Source organism: Salmo salar, chromosome 14 (genome assembly GCF_965601325.2).
Source record: "Salmo salar chromosome 14, fSalSal1, whole genome shotgun sequence".
In the NCBI taxonomy this organism is placed as follows: Eukaryota; Metazoa; Chordata; class Actinopteri; order Salmoniformes; family Salmonidae; genus Salmo; species Salmo salar.
In genome coordinates, this window is record NC_138304.1 from 2741405 (window position 1) to 2760705 (window position 19301).

A 19301-nucleotide genomic window follows, 5' to 3' on the forward strand; every position below is an offset into this window, starting at 1 on the left:
TCCCCAAACTTCTCGAGCCACCTTGCCAGTTGACCTTCTGGTTCCTTCATCCTTATGTGCCACCGAAGGCTGCTGTGGTCGGTGTGCACGATGAAGGGTTTTCTGAGCAGGTATTGACGGAGGTGTTTAGTGAACTCCACTACTGCCAGTAGCTCCCTCTGTGTGGTACAATAGTTTTGCTCGGTGGGGGACAACCGCCGGCTCCCATACGCTAGTACGCGTTCCTCACCGTCCTGCATTTGGGAAAAGACGGCTCCAATGACGAAGTTGCTGGCATCTGTATCGAGGATGAGGTCGCCGCTGTCGAGTGGATAGCCCAAGACGGGAGCGGTGGTGAGTAGCTTCTCCTGGCACTCTGGCACTCTGGCGTCCAACGGAAACGAGCATGCTTCTTTGTAAGCTCATGAAGGGGCTTGGCTACAGCAGCGAAATCTTTGACAAATCGTCGGTAGTACGAGGCCAGGCCGACAAACTGACGGACTTCTGAAATGCAGATAGGCTGGGGCCATTCTTGGACTTTCAGAATTTTCTGGTGATCTGTGGCGATGCCGTGTTTGGAAACGATGTGCCCAAGGTAGGTTACCTGTCGGCGGAAGAGACAGCACTTGGAGGGTTTCAATTTCAGGTTGGCTTCGTGTAGTCTATCGAACACTTGTGCCAGGCGTTGGAGCATCTCCGTGACATCCCTTCCCAGGATGATGATGTCATCTAGATATACTAGGCAGGTCTCCCATTACATTCCAGCCAGGACGCGGTTCATTAGACGTTGAAACGTCGCTGGTGCATTGCAGAGCCCAAAAGGCATCACATTCCACTCAAAGAGGCCCTTCCTGCTGCAGAAAGCAGCCGCCTTACGGGCCCTGGGAGTAGTCCAAAGCCCAAAGTGCTAAACCATTTGGCTGTCGACAGGGTATCGAGAGTGTCTTGGATACGAGGAAGAGGATATGCATCCTTAACAGTACGTTCATTTAGAGCACTGTAGTCCACACATAGACGGTATGTCTGGTCCTTTTTGCATACCATGACTATCGGTGAAGCCCAGCTTCTGTGACTTGGAGAGGCTACTCCAGTTTCAAGACTTTGCTGGATCTGCTGGTCTGCATTGAGCTGCTTTTCGAATGCCATCTGCCGCGGTTGCTGCTTCACAGGAGCCCCAGGCAACGTCTGAATGTCATGCTGTAAGAGACTAGTGCGACCAAGATCAGTGGGTCCAGTAGAGAAGACATCCCCGTAGGCACTAAGGAGTTGAGCCAGCCCACAACGTTCATCTGCACTTAGCTCAGTAGAGCTTTCCTTATACACCAACTGTAAGTGATCAGGAACCGCTGGGGAGATGAGACTAGTCTGTGGTGAAATGGAAGAACTATCAGTGGGCTGGAGGAATCTGGCGATAGCACCCTTTTTTACTTTCACTGACTCTGTTCCTGGGTTGTAGAGCCTGATGAGGATTTGATTATTGGCCTGTGTGTCAACCACAACCCGTGCCACCAGTAGACGATGCTTCTCAATGAATCCTTTAGTTGGGCTTAGCACCACGTCGCCTCTGACAGGTTCAAAGGAAGTGGGCGTTCCACGGCACAATGTACTCACACCCCAATTCGAGAATGGCTGTGAGTGCTATTCTTACAACACGCACCTTCGGTCTGTTCTTCAGGTTGAAGTACGGCACCTGTTCACCAAACAGCACAATCCTCTGGCTGCCGAAATCAAGGCGTGCCCGTGACTGCTCCAGGAATGGATGACCGAGGATGGCTTCGGCATTTTCTGTCCTGTCTGCAACGATGAAGTTGACACTCACTGTGACGGTACCAACCTGAATGGGCAGATTAACTTCTCCAAAGACTTTGACATTTACATGACCAATGCCCTGTCGTAACAGCACCAAGGCAGCGCATTTCTCCGTGTCCCGCTGTCCAAAAGAGCACATACCTCCATCGTACATTAGTAGGTGGATACACATTTCGGGACCTGTACCCTTGACAGTGAGCAGGTGTGTTTTGGCTTTAGTTGTAATTGGGCGACTCGGGGCATGCCCGCAGCTTAGCTGGCGTCCTTGGTGATCGACAGCTCCGTTTCATGTGTCCAATGCCTTGGAAGTTGTGGCATCTGATTTCGTTCCAATTTGTATTTTTGCGCTCACCAGTCTTTGGTTTGTGTGGCTTGAAGCTGGACTTTGGAGGTTTCTGACTCTACAGGTGGTGTTGTCCAACTCTCGCCTTAATCTTCGCTGTGGTCGATGCATTCCCATAAGGTAGCTGCTCTGGCTCTCTGCTCTGTAGTCTGCACACCAGATTGCATTAGTTGAGTAACACTGTTAGTTGCTCGCATGGTGGTTTCGTACCTGTGGGGATCGTATGCTCGACCCAATGAGGGTGGGCGCTTCTCCAATAGCTTCTGCACAATGCCGGCGTCTCCCATGGCATTAGTGAATACCTCCACACTGATGGAATCCTGTTCTGGCTCGGAGCTATCTGCATACACAATGAATAATTTCTCATAAATGTCATCACTCAATACATGTAGTGATTCACCTGGTTTGCGCACTCTCTGCCTCAACTCAATGCCAATGGCAGCTGCATGCTCCGATGCTGGCCCATATGTCGAGTCCACCTCCCCCACTATGCGTGAGTAGTCCCAACGGGAAGACCTAGGGTTCTTGTGGACCACAGCCCCTGCAGCGCCCACTAAGCAGAATCTCAGCTGGACTAACATTGTCCTTTCTGACCAGTGATTAGATCTAGCACAGCTCTCAAAGCGATGTAAGAACTCTTTCCATCAGCCTGAACCATCAAATTGACCTGATCGTAGTGTGGGGAACCTCTCCTTCTGAGTAGCGTATTCGACCTCACTGTCAGATGAGATATCATAATGTACACGCCGGGGCGGCCTGCCATGGGAACTGGATTTTGCTCGCTTGGGGTGAGACTGTTCGTTTTCATAACAGTACATTTCATTACCTTCACTGGGCAGAGCATCACTCCCGATACATCCATGGCTGTCCTGCGACTGTGAGCTGTGATTTTCCACAGGAGGCATGACTGGAGGGGAGGGCAGAGCTGCTGGCATCGTGTGTGGGTAATAGGAGTAAACAGCATCTACAGTGGTACTCGCTGCATAGAGTCTGTGGTTGGCAGAGTTGAAAGGGTTAGTGCATGGAGTATACAGCCTTTCAGTAGTTGGTTGAAACACATTTCCAGAGATAGCATTTTTAGGTGAGCATCTATCATGCCAGCTGGCATAGTTTTGGTTGTGACTTAGCTGTAATTCGATTCCACTGTCACCCACATTTCCATATTTCACATGAGACTTGAATGAATTAGTTTCTCTCTTTGGAGACGTCTTTGACTCACGGCATGAGTCAGCCATATTAGCTGCAGTGGGCTGCATATTAGCTACCTCTGAACTTGGCATAAATGGATTGCAGTTACTGTTAGCATTTGCAACATCAAATTCGTTCATCCAGTCGGCAAATGAGATTTGTGATTGCCTTTCTTCATTCACTGTATTTAGCGACATGAATGGGTTTGAGTAGCACATCAAATCCTCAGGCAAAATATTTCTCGTAATAACATATTTCCTGTGTGTAGCCGCCATTTCACTGCTTTAGCTAGAATGTCAGCCACTACTCAGACAATGATGATTAACTTCGTTAGCCCTTTGTCACGTTCTTCAAAAGAACGGGACCAAAGCGCAGCGTGCGTATAGTTCCACATATTTTATTTCAAAGTGAAACTTAACAAAACAACAAAGACCAAAATGAACGTGCCGTTCGTAGCACACAATGCACTAAACAAAACAATATCCCACAAAGCAGGTGGGAGAAAGGGCTTCCTAAATATGATCCCCAGTTAGAGGCAACGATTACCAGCTGCCTCTAATTGGGAACCATACAAACCAGCAACATATAAAATGAATGACTAGAACACCCCCCTAGTCACGCTCTGACCTAAACACCATAGAGAACCGAGGGCTCTCTATGGTCAGGGCGTAACAGTACCCCCCCCCCCCAAAGGTGCGGACTCTGGCCCCAAAACCTGAAACCAAATGGGGAGGGTAGGGGGGTGACTAGTGTCGGTGGCGGCTCCGGTGCGGGTCGTAGCCCCCACCCCGACCACGGATCCGGCCATGGAGCTGGTTTGGACGCCGTGCCTGGACTGGGCATCGGCGCAGAGGAAGACTCCTGCCATGGAGCGGGACTGGATGCCGTGCCTGGACTGGGCACCGACACAGAGGAAGGCTCCTGCCAGGGAGCGGGACTGCACACCGTGCCTGGACTGGGCACCGGCGCAGAGGAAGGCTCCGGCCTTGGAGCGGGACTGGACACTTGAGTCTCCGAAACGTTGACCATTGCTGGAAGCTCCGGACTGTGAACAGTCGCTGGAAGCTCCGGACTGTGTACCGTCGCTGGAAGCTCCGGACTGTGAACCGTCGCTGGAAGCTCCGGACTGTAGAGGCACACTGGAGGCCTAGTGCATGGAGCCGGCACAGGACGTACCGGGCTGGGGAGGCGCACTGGAGGCCTGGTGCGTGGAGCCGGCACAAGTGGCACCGGACTGGTGACACACACTTCAGGGCGAGTGCAGGGAGCAGGCACAGGACGTACCGGGCTGGGGAGGCGCACTGGAGGCCTGGTGCGTGGAGCCGGCACAAGTGGCACCGGACTGGTGACACACACTTCAGGGCGAGTGCAGGGAGCAGGCACAGGCCATACCGGACTGGGGAGGCGCACTGGAGGCCTGATGCTTGGAGCCGGCACAGGTTGCACCGGACTGGTGACACGCTCTTCAGGGCGAGTGCCGGGAGCTGGCACAGGACGTACCGGACTGGGGAGGCGCACTGGAGGCCTGATGCGTGGAGCCAGCACAGGTCGCACCGGACTGGTGACACGCACTTCAGGGCGAGTGCGGGGAGCAGGCACAGGACGTACCGGACTGGGGAGGCGCACTGGAGGCCTGATGCGTGCAGCTGGCACAGGTCGCACCGGACTGGTGACACGCACTTCAGGCTGAGTGCGGGGAGCTGGCACAGGACGTACCGGACTGGGGAGGTGCACTGGAGGCCTGGTGTGTGGATCCGGCACAGGTGTCACCGGACTGGTGACACGCACTTCCGGGAGGGTGCGGGGAGCACAGGTTTCACTGGACTGATGACACGCTCCTCCAAACGCCTGCGTTGCCGCATACTCCTAGCTAACCCCTCTCTCCGGTATCCTTCCTCACACTGTTCCATCAACTCCCAGGTGGGCTCTGGCACTCCCCACTGCTCAGTCGACCACCCCTCGCACCACCCCTCGTGCCCCCCCCAAAAAATATCTTGGGGTTTCTGTGGCCGCGGTCCCCGGCGTCGTCGCTGTCCTTCCTCCGTCCTCTGCAACTCCCGCCAAGGAAGGGTCTCGTGTCCTCCCATGATCTCCTCCCATGTCCTAAACTCCTTTACCTCATGAACACGCTGCTTCGTCCTTGTGTGGTGGGATATTCTGTCACGTTCTTCAAAAGGACGGGACCAAAGCGCAGTGTGCATATAGTTCCACATATTTTATTTCAAAGTGAAACTTAACAAAACAACAAAGACCAAAATGAACGTGCCGTTCGTAGCACACAATGCACTAAACAAAACAATATCCCACAAAGCAGGTGGGAGAAAGGGCTTCCTAAATATGATCCCCAATTAGAGGCAACGATTACCAGCTGCCTCTAATTGGCAACCATACAAACCAGCAACATAGAAAATGAATGACGAGAACACCACCCTAGTCACGCTCTGACTTAGACACCATAGAGAACCGAGGGCTCTCTATGGTCAGGGCGTGACACCCTTAGCTCGTGAAAGTCCAATTCTATTATTTTTTGTTCTCTTTGATATTCCGGTAGAATGTGAATAACTCACCGATGAGGGCAGGATAAATCCTGGACAAGTCCACAATGTTACATTTCTTACCTTGCCTCCAGACCGTCGTCGCACGGCTCAGGGGAGCCTTCACTTGCTGGCTCCAGGGCCAGAGCAATTTACGGATGCTCTGGGGTAATTCCTACATTTGGGGATCTTATCCGCTGCTAATGACGAGTTAGTCTGGAATTCCGCTGAAGTAGTTAGCTTTTATTAAAACTTGTACATCATTTGAGGTAGTCCAAATGACAAAATAAAATAATGGGCTAACGGAGTAATGTCATGTCCTGACCATAGTAAGAGGTTATTTTCTATGGTAGAGTAGGTCAGGGCGTGACAGGGGGTGTTTTGTGTTTTGTTCTATGTTTTCTATATCTATGTTTAGTTCTAGTTTTCTATTTCTATGTTGTTGTTTTTTAGGTTGATCTCCAATTGGAGGCAGCTGGTCCTCGTTGGCTCTAATTGGAGATCATATTTAAGTAGGGTTTTTCTTCCTGGGTTTTGTGGGTTATTATATTTTGAGTAGTGTTTGTTTCTCTCTGCGTCACGGTTTGTTGTTTTGTCAATTCAGTTAATGATGTATTGCAAAGTTTCACGGATTTCATCAAATGTGGAACTACAACCACGCTGCACTTTGTTATGCGGGGATGCGCACTGTGTCGCCAGTGCGCAGCTACAGCCCGGTGCGCTCAGTGCAACCTCCCCACAGTTGCCGTGCTAGAGTTGGCATTCAGCCAGGAAGGAGTGTGCCTGCTCAGCGTTCCTGGTCTCCAGTGCGTCTTTTCGGCCCAGGTTATCCTGCGCCAGCTCTCGGCACGGTATCCCCAGTTCGCCAACACAAACCTGTGCAACCTGTCACAACGCCTCGTGCTTGCCGGGCTACAGGGGTTATCCAGCCAGGACGGGTTGTGCCAGCCATAAGCTCCAGACCTCCAGTGCGCCTCCACGGCCCAGTATACCCTGTGCCTGCTCTGGGCGCCCGGCCTCCAGCGACGTTCCCTAGTCCAGAACTTCCAGCAACGTTCCCTAGTCCGGTGAGACCTATTCCAGCTCCACGAAAGAAGCCTTCAGCGATGTTCCCTAGTCCAGAACTTCCAGCGACGTTCCCTAGTCCAGAACTCCCAGCGACGTTTCCTAGTCCGGTGAGACCTATTCCAGCTCCACGAAAGAAGCCTCCACTGATGATCTATGGTCCAAAGCCTGTAGAGATGATCCATGGCACGAAGCCTCCAGTGATGATCCATGGCCCGGAGCCTGTAGGGATGATCCATGGCACGAAGCCTCCAGAGATAATCCATGGCCCGGAGCCTGTAGGGATAATCCATGGCAAGAAGCCTGTAGGGATGATCCATGGCCCGGAGCCTGTAGAGATGATCCATGGCACAAAGCCTCCAGTGAGAATCCATGGCCCGGAGCCTCCAGTGATGATCCATGGCACAAAGCCTCCAGTGATAATCCATGGCGCAGAACCTGTAGTGATGATCCATGGCAAGGAGCCTGCAGCGACGGTCCGGAGCCTCCAGCGACGCTCCCCAGTCCGGAGCCTCCAGCGACGCTCCCCAGTCCGGAGCCTCCAGCGACGCTCCCCAGTCCGGAGCCTCCAGCGACGCTCCCTAGTACGAAACCTCGAGCGGCGGCCTGCAGCCCAGAGTCTTCAGCGGCGGCCTGCAGCCCAGAGTCTTCAGCGATGATCTACAGTCCGGTTCTTTCAACGATGATCCACGGTCCGGTGGTACTAAAGCAGAGGGATCAGTGGGTGAAGCGGGGGTTACGCCCCAAACCGGAGCCGCCTCCTCTGCTGGAGGTTAAGGTTATGTGCACTGCATTTGAGCCGCCATAAACAGGAGTTGCCCACCCTACCCTCCTTTTGTTTAGGAGCATTCGGAGTCTGCACCTTTGGGGGGGGTACTGTCATGTCCTGACCATAGTAAGAGGTTATTTTCTATGGTAGAGTAGGTCAGGGCATGACAGGGGGTGTTTTGTGTTTTGTTCTATGTTTTCTATATCTATATTTAGTTCTATTTTTCTATTTCTATGTTGTTTTTTGGGGGGTTGATCTCCAATTGGAGGCAGCTGGTCCTTGTTGCCTCTAATTGGAGATCATATTTAAGTAGGGTTTTTCTTCCTGGGTTTTGCGGGTTATTATATTTTGAGTAGTGTTTGTTTCTCTCTGCGTCACGGTTTGTTGTTTTGTCAATTCAGTTATTTATGTATTGCAAAGTTTCACGGATTTAATAAAATGTGGAACTACAACCACGCTGCACTTTGGTCCGCTCCTTTTGACAGCCGTGACAAGTAAAAAGAACATGGCTCAGAGTCCGGCTACATCCCGTCACACACAATTGCATTCAAAACCAAAAGTTAACTTACTATGTTACCCATAATGCACTTCAGTGTTTTAAAGCTATACCCCTACTTTACCAACAATTTGTCATTATGGTGTATTGTGTGTAGTGATTGCACAATAAAGTGTGGGACTTATTTCCATTGTGTTCCCTATTGTTTTACATAAATACATATACAATTACATACTGTAGATAGAGATGGAAAAAATACTCAACCTCCAGATGAGTATGAGGGCGGAGTTTACGTACAATTCTTACAAGCTTGTTTAGCTGGTAGCTTATTCTTTAGATGTTTGGAGCTGCTGTTGAACCATGATGTGCCGGCATAATCAAAGTGACACTAGACTAGCGCACTTGCCAGAGTCTTTAGCATGTCTATAGGTAGGTTTTCATCCAATTGGTGACAGATTTTCATGCGAATATTCTAAATTCTTCATAAAAACAATATGCCATTTCAATGTTTAATTTAGGAAAATTTGGTGCCGGACAACATGACAGGAAAGGTTTTAATTTATTGGACATTTGAGAAAAGTAATGGACATCCATATGCATTCAGATCCAACCTGGTGCAGCCAGCGCCATCAATAAACGTAAACGCGGGATGTTGCCCAAATGAGCCACATTTACGTGTCCTTAAAAAAACAGCTATATCAAATGACAAAAACACTATTCCTTTTGTTTAGATGTGTAGCATGTGCAAAACTTTATAGCCAATTTTCTTTATTGTTTTTTAGGCTACTTTCCTTAAATAATTATTGTCCACCTCACAGTACAGCTGTCAGAGATTTGAGCACTAAATGTATCAGGGCTATAGACTTTGGTGTCCACTGTATGATATTAATGTACATACAGTGCATTCGGAAAGTATTCAGACCCCTTCACTTTTATATATATAAAAATTGTCACCTGTATATAGCCTTGCTATTTTTTTTTTTACTGCTGCTCTTTAATTATTTGTTACTTTTATTTCTTATTCTTATTTTTTATGTCTTTTTTAAAAACTGCATTGTTGGCTAAGGTCTTGTAAGTAAGCATTTCACTGTAAGTTCTACACCTGTTGTATTCGGCGCATTTGACAAATGAAATTTGGTTTGATATATATATAAAGGAAGAGAAGCTTAGGCCTAACCCCAGAGAGATTGATAGAAATATGCCAGTGGCATGCTACGACACCGACATGCATTTATTTATGTCAGATGGCTATTATACAGATATAGACATACAGAAGGAGGCTAATTCGTAAATGTTCAATCAGAATATTTTGTTTAAAGATAAGCATTATATTGTTAGATTATAGCAGTAACTCTGGTAGGCCTGAAACAGACTTCCTCACCTCAAGTTCAACTGTCGGAGTCAGTTGGAGTGCCGGGGCGCACTGCCATATCATTGGCCTGCAGTAGGTAAAGCTTAATAATAGCCCCACCATACCAAACCTTCACAAACTTTTCTAATCTTTATTAGGGTAATATCAGAAGCAAGTCAAGGAAAAAACACGCTACCCTCCCCTGTGCCCAATAAAAAAACATGCAACCCTCCCCAAAGCAAAAAAAAAGAAAGGTTTGACAATTCTCCCCTATTTTGGACCCCCCCCACCAAAAGAAAAGAATTATGACTTTGCGGTTGTGGTAACTAGTGACATTCATGAACTCAAGCTCCCGCTGATTTTTGTTAATTACCTAATAGAGAGAAATAGTAATGGCGTCTTTTTGTAGGCACTAACTCCGCCATTTTTTGTTTATTTTTTATAAGGTCTGTGGTAAACACAGGCTTAGTTGCTCTTATACGTTTTGTTCTATGAGATAATATTAATGAGCTAATGTCACTTTAAGTGAATTTTGAACCATTTATGTAATTTTTTAAAAAGCACATAAAAGGCTTGATAATTCATAAGGGTTGTGTTAACTGACTGAAATTATCTCATAGAACAAAACATATAAAATATCTTAAACCTGTGTTAACCTCAGACCTTATTTTCGATGTTAATCCCAAAACCCCATTCATTTTCCCCATAGCAATGGCTGAACGAACCAGACGTAACTCAATTTCAGGTTTTTAGGACTACAAGCTTGACAAGCAAAGTCAAACACTTGTGAGAATGGTCTGTAATTGGGGCATAGTGTGTAGTTAAAGAAGAAAGCGGCAAAGACATGACAGCTAGCGAGGTGCCAATGAGAAGAAAGAAGGGGCTTTGTCTGGGAATTAACCCTTGTCATGGACCGCCCACCTGTCAGCGAACGCCCCCTGGACTCTTTCTGCATTCGGACTACAATTGCCTCCCTGACGGTCTCTGGCTCTTAAAGACAATTGAAGGGGGCTGACCACGGGCCAATTTAAAGGAATCCCCTGGCTGTGCAAACCGAGCGCACCCACTGACATCTTCCAAACAGTGTTGGTTTCCAGTAGCAACGCCTGCCAAACAGAAGAGAAGAAAGATGGTCCTGAGTAAGTAGAGAGTTGGTTGGCTAATCCCGATAATTAAACCATTTTGTCACCAATGCTCGCAAGAAATATGGCTAGCGAGTCGTTATTAGAGAAAATGGAATGACATTATGGTGCTGTCTTATTTTGTATTCTTCAACTAGCTAAGTTAGCTACTTAACTTGTTAACTTCAGTGATACAGACAACCGAATAAGCTAGCTAGCTAGCTAGGTAGCCTAGCTAGCATCAACGTGTCACTTGTTGTTTCTACTTTGGCCTACTACAGTAATGTAGCTATATCATTTGCTTCACCCTTTTTCCATAATCTACAGTCACAGAAGACATGGTACGACGTCGGGCAGAGCATAACAACTGCGAGATCCTTTCCTTAGAGGAGGTGTCTTTGCATCAACAAGATATTGAGAAAATAGAACACATTGATAAATGGTGCAGGGACCTCAAAATTCTGTATCTTCAAAACAATCTCATTCCCAGAATAGGTGATTCTAACTTCCTCTTTTTTATATAATTGCAATAAAATTAACTTTACATTGTTTAATTTAATTTGGGCCTAATCTAACTACCCTATATTTTATATTTGTATTTCATTGACCATCAATGCAATTTCAATATTTAGAAATATGTATTTATTTGCTCTCCATAGAAAATGTATATAGATTGAAAAAGTTGGAGTATCTAAACCTTGCTTTGAACAACGTTGAACTGATTGAAAACCTGGAAGGTTAGTATTTTGTGCACATAGCCACTTCTACTATTTTACAACATTGTCCTATCTGTTTGTATTAATGTAGGCTAAGGAAATGACCAAAAGTCTGTTTTTAATAGCATTTCTCCTCAACCATAGTTTAAATTTACGTAAAACAGATCCACCTGTACTTTGACTCTAAAAATAGCAATTCCATTCTGGCTTTAGAGAATGAAATAGGCCAAATAGATCTTTACTCATACTATTCTTGCCTCCTCAACCGTTACAACAGGATGTGAGAGTCTCCAGAAGCTGGACCTCACAGTGAACTTTGTGGGCCAGTTGAGCAGTGTGGAGTCATTGAAGCACAACATCCTTCTCCGAGAGCTTTTCCTGGTGGGGAACCCCTGCACTGAGTTTGAGGGCTACAGGCAATACGTTGTGGCTTCACTGCCCCAACTGAAGGTATCAGGAGGGATATAAAACAGACATTTCAAGTTTTAATGTCACATTCACAAGTACAGTGAAATTAAGATCATAAGTTCAAATCTCACTGATGCCGTGCCACAATAAAAAAAATAGATGCTTGCATTATTAATGCCTAAGCAAATACATTTGCACGTGTCCTATCTATGCTTGGAGTTCAAAACAATTAACCCAACTAAACTAGCAGTGTTATTAAAACTGTTATTGAAACAAGTTCTCACTACTTTATTTAATTACCTTCAAATAACCTATAATTTCCGTACTCAGAACGTTAATAAAAACTCTCAGGACAATTTTCAGGTAACCATCGTAAAATGTTCTCAGAACCACCCAACAACCTAAAAAGTAACATTTCCAGAACAGGCGAAATGTTCACTTCCTTTCTCTTAAAAAAAAATATATATGTTTTACAAGTCAGGAAACTTATGGCTTCATTCCCAGAACCAATTGGAAACCAAAAACTTCCAAGGAAGCAAATGTGCTAACTGGGCTTCAAATATACACTGAGTACACTAAACATTAGGAACACCTTACTAATATTGAGTTACCCCCCCTTTTGCCCTCAGAATAGCCTCAATTCGTTGGGGTGTGGACTCTACAAGGTGTTGAAAGCATTACACAGGGATGCTGGCCCATGTTCACTCTAATGCTTCCCACAGTTGTCAAGTTGGCTGGATGTCCGTTGGGGGATGGACCATTCTTGATATACACGGAAAAATGTTGAAGTGGAAAAACCCATGAGCATTGCAGTTCTGGCACCTACTACCATACCCCGTTCAAAGGCACTTAAATCTTTTGTCTTGCCCATTCACCCTTTGAATGACACATGCACAATCAATGTCTCAGTTGTCTCAAGGCTTAAAAATGTTTTAACATGTCTCTCCCCTTCATCTGAACTGATTGAAGTAGATTTAGCAAGTGACATCATAGTATCCCTGCACATTGTAAATATGGTAATTGAACTGACCCAGTATGCTTACTTACTTTATCCTGTTCATCTTCTTATTTTTATATCTTGTGTTTTTGTTCTACCTTTACTTTTTTTGTATTATATTGTTATTGATTACTGCGCTGTTGGGGTTAGCACTTGCAAGAAAGGCATTTCACTGTACTTGTGCATGTAACATTGAAATCTGTATTCATCTGGTAAGTCTGTCATGAAAAAAGCAGGTGTCCTTAATGTTTTGTACGCTGCCTTTAACAGATACTTTTATCCAAAGCGACTCACAGTAGTGTCCATGCATTTTCTTAAAAGATATGCGCAAAAACACACACACACAAACACACACACACACACACACACACACACAAAATCACTAGTCTAGCATGCACTTGCTCGCCTGGAGATAGCCTAGCATGGTAGGGGAAATATATATATATTTTTTTGCAGTATCTGGATGGGAAAGAGATTGGCAGGTCGGAAAGAATCCGAGCCAGACAAGGCCTAGATGAGGTAAGGAGGCGGATTCGGCAGCAGGAGCAGGATTACCTGCGGAAGAGAGCGAGTGAGAAAGAGGAGGCCCAGAGAGAGGGAGGAGAGGCGCAGCGGGGGCCGAAAAGGGAAAGCCGCTCCTCTGCTAAAGCGAAGAATCCTGGCTTTGATGGTCGCTGGTACACTGACATCAAAAACACCATGTATGTTCAAGCTTTCCACCTTGATTTTATTTTATGTAGAACAGCAAGGATAACTGGTGTATCTGTGGAGTAACCCTAACCTCATCTGAAGTTATTGAATTCATTTGGCCCGATACTGTATTTCAGTTCTATCAATCACTCCGTTTATTTAAATGTTTTTAATAACTCTGAAGAGTTTGGTTTATTGATCTAAAGCCCTGTGCCTGAAGAAAACAATGAGATCCAAGGGAGAGATGAGAAAGAGAAGACAAGCTGCCTTTCTTCAGAAGACCAGGAGAGGGAGTTTTGGGAGAAACCTTGTGCCTATACTCCAGAGTCACGCCTGGAGGCTCACCGCCACCTTGACGAGAAGAAAAAGGCAAAAGAAAGGTAGGTAAACATCTAACAATTCTAGGGAGAGCGAATGTTTTTGTAATGTTACTCGTAATGCTCCCCTACTGTTTGAGTGTACAGTTTTCCCTTAGTTAGAATGTTCCCCTATCTATATTATCAAAAACCTTAGCATGTTTTGCTGTTAAAGTTAGGAGAGCATTCCCTTCATATCAAGCAGAACTTATCTAGAATGTGGTTACAATGTCCTCAGAATATACAACATGAATGTTATAGATACGTTTTATGGGTTTGTAGCATGTGTCCAGTTTTCTGAGGGTTAGGAGAATATTCCATCAACGTCCCACAAACATACACAGAACATTGTTGCCATGTTCTCAGAATATAAGATATTAATGTTCTCGACACATTTCATGAGAACGTTGCAGGAAAATGTGTCTATCAGTTGTCAGTCAGGATGTCGACAGTCCCAAAGAGTCGTTCTCCCCACAAAAAAGATTAATTTCACATCACACCTTGTTACTGTTGCTGAGCCAATCGAGTTACACATGGAGTATAACAAACATACAGTCAATAATATAGTAGAAAAATAAGTCTATATACAAAGTGAGCAAATGAGGTGAGATAAGGGAGGTAAAGGCAAAAAAGGCCATGGTGGCGAAGTAAATACAATATAGCAAGTAAAACACTGGAATGGTAGATTTGTAGTGGAAGAAAGTGCAAAGTAGAAATAATGGGGTGCAAAGGAGCTAAATAAATAAATAAATACAGTAGGGGAAGAGGTAGTTGTTTGGGCTAAATTATAGATGGGCTATGTACAGGTGCAGTGATCTGTGAGCTGCTCTGACAGCTGATGCTTAAAGCTAGTGAGGGAGATGAGTGTTTCCAGTTGTAGAGATTTTTGTAGTTCGTTCCAGTCATTGGCAGCAGAGAACTGGAAGGAGAGGCAGCCGAAAGAGGAATTGGCTTTGGCGGTGACCAGAGAGATATATACCTGCTGGAGCGTGTGCTACAGGTGGGTGCTGCTATGGTGACCAGCGAGCTGAGATGAGGGGGAACTTTACCTAGCAGGGTCTTGTAGATGACCTGGAGCCAGTGGGATTGGCGACGAGTATGAAGCGAGGGCCAGCCAACGAGAGCGTACAGGTCGCAGTGCTGGGTAGTATATGGGGCTTTAGTGACAAAACGGATGGCACTGTGATAGACTGCATCCAATTTATTGAGTAGGGTATTGGAGGCTATTTTGTAAATTACATCGCTGAAGTCCAGGATCGGTAGGATGGTCAGTTTTACGAGGGTATGTTTGGCAGCATGAGTGAAAGATGCTTTGTTGCGATATAGGAAGCCGATTCTAGATTTAATTTTGGATTGGAGATGTTTGATGTGAGTCTGGAAGGAGAGTTTACAGTCTAACCAGACACCTAGGTATTTGTAGTTGTCCACATATTCTACACACTTTGAAATACATTATTACATTGTGCATGTTCATTTATACAGTAATTATTATTCAACATGGGTTACACCAAATTTGAGGGATTTCTGTACAGTTGTCTAATGTTAGTGGGGCACAGTAGCCTGTTTTTAATGATACTCCTGAATCACAATGATCAATAAAAGTTTTTGTTGAGTGTACTTTTAACAGAGCTCAGATTTACTTCGAAGTGCATTCCACCTAGTGCTTACAGCCTTACACCTATCAAGTTGTTTCAGATCTACACAAGTGCCCAGGGAGGAGGGGTTAGAGTTTGCTTCTTGGTAGGGACGTTTTTGTTTTTTTTCGCTAGCACTACGCAGCTGAGTCAACTAATCATCAAGCTTTGATAATTTGAAACAGCTATGTAGTGTTAGAAAGAAAAAAAACATGTACCCCTTGGGGTCCTGAGGGCCGAGTTTGGGAAACGCTGCCGTAGAGATATCCCTTATTGGGACAGTGGTGAGAGCTTTTGTCATTGGTGATGTTGGCCTGCCTGGGTTCGAGACCCGCTAGGGGAGTCACCCTACTCTCACATTCTTTGCAATATATGTTAGTTATGCCACGTTCACCTGCTAGTCGGAACTAGGAAACTCAGAAATGTTTGACTTGATAACTGGTTGTAGTTATACATGTGCCGCGTTCAACGAATTAACAAGTCGTACATTTCCGAGTTTCCTAGTTCCAACTAGCATGTGAATGCAGCACTACAACACACCTATCTGATCTAATTAAAATGAGTTTATCATTGAAAGATGGGAATTTGTAGGATTTCCCTTTAGCACAAATTATGAACATATTTCCACTACGTAATAAATTATCATTATTTATTAATCCTAGAGGTTATAGCTGAGCATCTCAAAGAGAACTCTCCATAGGGGGAATGCACTTTGAAGTAAATCTCAGCTCTGTTTAAAGTACACTCAAGGAAATGTTTATTGATCATAGTGATTCAGGAGTATCATTTAAACAGGTTAACATGCCCCACCAACATTAGACAACAATTCAGAAAGCCCTTAAATTGCTGAAATAAGTAACTAAGATCAATGATGAGAATATATTAAGATAAACTGATACCTGCCAAGGACATGGTGGCTTAGCAGGAAGATCAGAGTACTATGAACCAAGAGGTTGTGAGTTCAAATCCCAGGTGAGGACATGTTGAGTAATAATTACTGTATAAATGAACCTTCACAATTTAATGATATGTCATTTGAAAGTGCTGTTTGTGTGTGTGTCCCTAACTTTGCCAACAAAGAGTTGTGAATGGGTCAGTGGTTAACTAATCAGGGCCTTGATGGGCTCGGCAGCAGTGACAAGGTCCGATGTGTATTGATTTTACATTTTATTTGTGGTCTTTGGGACCATCAGGCGACATCCTCATAACTGATAAACAGAAATGTTCCTAAAACGTCCCATGAAGCGTGTCTAGAACATTAATATCTTATATTCTGAGAACATGGCAACAATGTAATGTGAATGTTTAGCGGGGCGTTGATGGAATATTCTCCTAAAGACCTAATGAGACTCTTAACGGAACATTCTCTGAAGTTGTGGTGACGTTTGTTGATAGCTGGGTACACTCATCTACAAATAATCCAATATGTTATAGGTCCCCACTTTCTGTCCGTCCGTCTATCATATACAGTGCATTCGGAAAGTATTCAGACCCCTTGACTTTTTCCATATTTTGTTACGTTAGTCTTATTCTAAAATGGATTACATTTAAAAACATTTTTTTTAGCAATCTACACACAATACCCAATAATGACAAAGCAAAAACAGGTTTTTAGAAATGTCTGCAAAATACAAAACTGAAATATTACATTTACCTACTTATTCAGACCCTTTACTCAGTACTTTGTTGAAGCACCTTTGGCAGCGATTACAACCTCTAGTCTTCTTGGGTATGACGCTACAAGCTTGGCACACCTGTATTTGAGAAGTTTGTCCCATTCTTCTCTGCAGATCCTCTCAAGCTCTGTCAGTTTGCAAGTGTAGCGTCTCTGCACAGATATTTTCAGGTCTCTCCAGAGATGTTCGATCGGGTTCAAGTCTGGGCTCTGGCTGGGCCACTCAAGGACATTCAGAGACTTGTCCCGAAGCCAGTCCTGCATTGTCTTGGCTGTGGGCTTAGGGTCGTTGTCCTGTTGGAAGGTGAACCATCGCCCCAGTCTGAGGTCCTGAGTGCACTGGAGCAGGTTTTCATCAAGGATCTCTCTGTACTTTGCTCCGTTCATCTTTCCTTCAACCCTGACTAGTTTCCCAGTCCCTGCTGTTGAATAACATCCCACAGCATGATGCTGCCACCACCATGCTTCACTGTAGGGATGGTGCCAGGTTTTCTTCTTACGTGTCGCTTAGCATTCAGGCCAAAGAGTTAAATCTTCATTTTTATCAGACCAGAGAATCTTGTTTCTCATGGTCTGAGAGTCCTTTAGGTGCTTTTTGGCAAACTCCAAGTGGGCAGTCATGTGCCTTTTACTGAGGAGTGGCTTCCGTCTGGCCTCTCTACCGTAAAGGCCTAATTGGTGGAGTGCTGCAGAGATGGTTGTCCTTCTGGAAGGTTCTCCCATCTCCACAGAGGAACTCTGTCAGAGTGACCATCGGGTTTTTTGGTCACTTCCCTGACCAAGGCCCTTTTCCACCAATTGCTCAGTTGGCCAGGCATCCAGCTCTAGGAAGAGCCTTGGGGGTTCCAAACTTCTTCCATTTTAGAATGATGGAGGGCACTGTGTTGTCAGGGACCTTCAATGTTGCAGAAATGTTTTGGTCTCGGAGCTCAATTGACAATTCCTTGGACCTCATGGCTTGGTTTTTATTCTGACATGTGCTGTCAACTGTGGGACCTTATATAGACAGGTGTGTGGCTTTCCAAATCATGTCCAGTCAATTGAATTAACCACAGATGGACTCCAAGTTGTTGAAACATCCCAAGGATGATCAGGATGCACCTGAGCTCAATTTCGAGTCTCATAGCAAAGGGTCTGAATACTTATGTAAATAAGGTATTTCTGTTTTTATTTTAATACATTTGCAAACATTTCTCAATCTGTTTTCGCTTTGTCATTTTGGGGTATTGTTGTGTAGATGGATAAAAAAATATTTTACAATAAGGCCGTAACAGAAGAAAATATGGAGAAGGGGTCTGAATAGGGGAATCACAATATATCGGTGAACATGTCGGAATCGGTCGACATTAGCTAAAAATGCCAACATCTGTATCGACCCGATGTCAAAACTGATTTCAAAGCTGACGTGGATACCTATATAACATAGGTACATGACATAATGTCGGCGCGTAAAATGTAGCGCTACACGTGCAACACAGCATTCTTAACCTAGCCCAGAATGTCTGCTGTGTGGCTTGAGCAGTCAACAAGTTGAGCAGTCATTTGGTCATCTACAAGACCCTGCTAGGTAAAGTCCCCCCTTATCTCCGCTCACTGGTCACCATAGCAGCACCCACCTGTAGCACGCGCTCCAGCAGGTATATCTCTCTGGTCACCCCTAAAGCCAACTCCTCCTTTGGTCGTCTCTCCTTCCAGTTCTCTGCTGCCAATGACTGGAACGAACTACAAAAATCTCTGAAACTGGAAACACTTATCTCCCTCACTAGCTTTAAGCACCAGCTGTCAGAGCAGCTCACAGATCACTGCACCTGTACATAACCCATCTATAATTTAGCCCAAACTACTACCTCTTCCCCTACTGTATTTATTTATTTTGCTCCTTTGCACCATATTATTTATATTTTAATCTTTGAACTTCCTTCAAACTACAAATCTACCATTCCAGTGTTTTTCTTGCTATACTTTATTTACTTTGCCACCATGGCATTTTATTTTGCCTTTACCTCCCTTATCTCACATCATTTGCTCACATTGTATATAGTCTTATTTTTTCTTCTTCTACTGCATCATTGATTGTATGTTGTTTTACTCCATGTGTAACTCTGTGTTTTTGTATGTTGTCGAACTACTTTGCTTTATCTTGGCCAGGTCGCAATTGTAAATGAGAACT

The 19301-nt window shown here is 45.2% G+C and overlaps 1 protein-coding gene across 3 annotated transcripts in view; it reads left to right on the forward strand.

Moving 5' to 3' along the window:
• The first annotated feature begins 10475 nt into the window (after positions 1 to 10475).
• Positions 10476 to 19301, forward strand: part of dnaaf11 (dynein axonemal assembly factor 11) — a 100103-nt gene continuing 91277 nt past the window's right edge. For 2 of the 3 annotated variants that reach the window (XM_014139094.3, XM_014139098.2), the window contains exons 1-6: positions 10476 to 10673; positions 10983 to 11150; positions 11315 to 11392; positions 11649 to 11821; positions 13233 to 13477; positions 13673 to 13846. In XM_014139094.3, coding sequence (XP_013994569.3) covers positions 10664 to 10673; positions 10983 to 11150; positions 11315 to 11392; positions 11649 to 11821; positions 13233 to 13477; positions 13673 to 13846 — 848 coding nt within the window. In that variant the 5' untranslated portion in view covers positions 10476 to 10663. The remainder of the gene's footprint in view (positions 10674 to 10982; positions 11151 to 11314; positions 11393 to 11648; positions 11822 to 13232; positions 13478 to 13672; positions 13847 to 19301) is intronic. The other variant, XM_014139095.3, reaches the window with a different exon arrangement.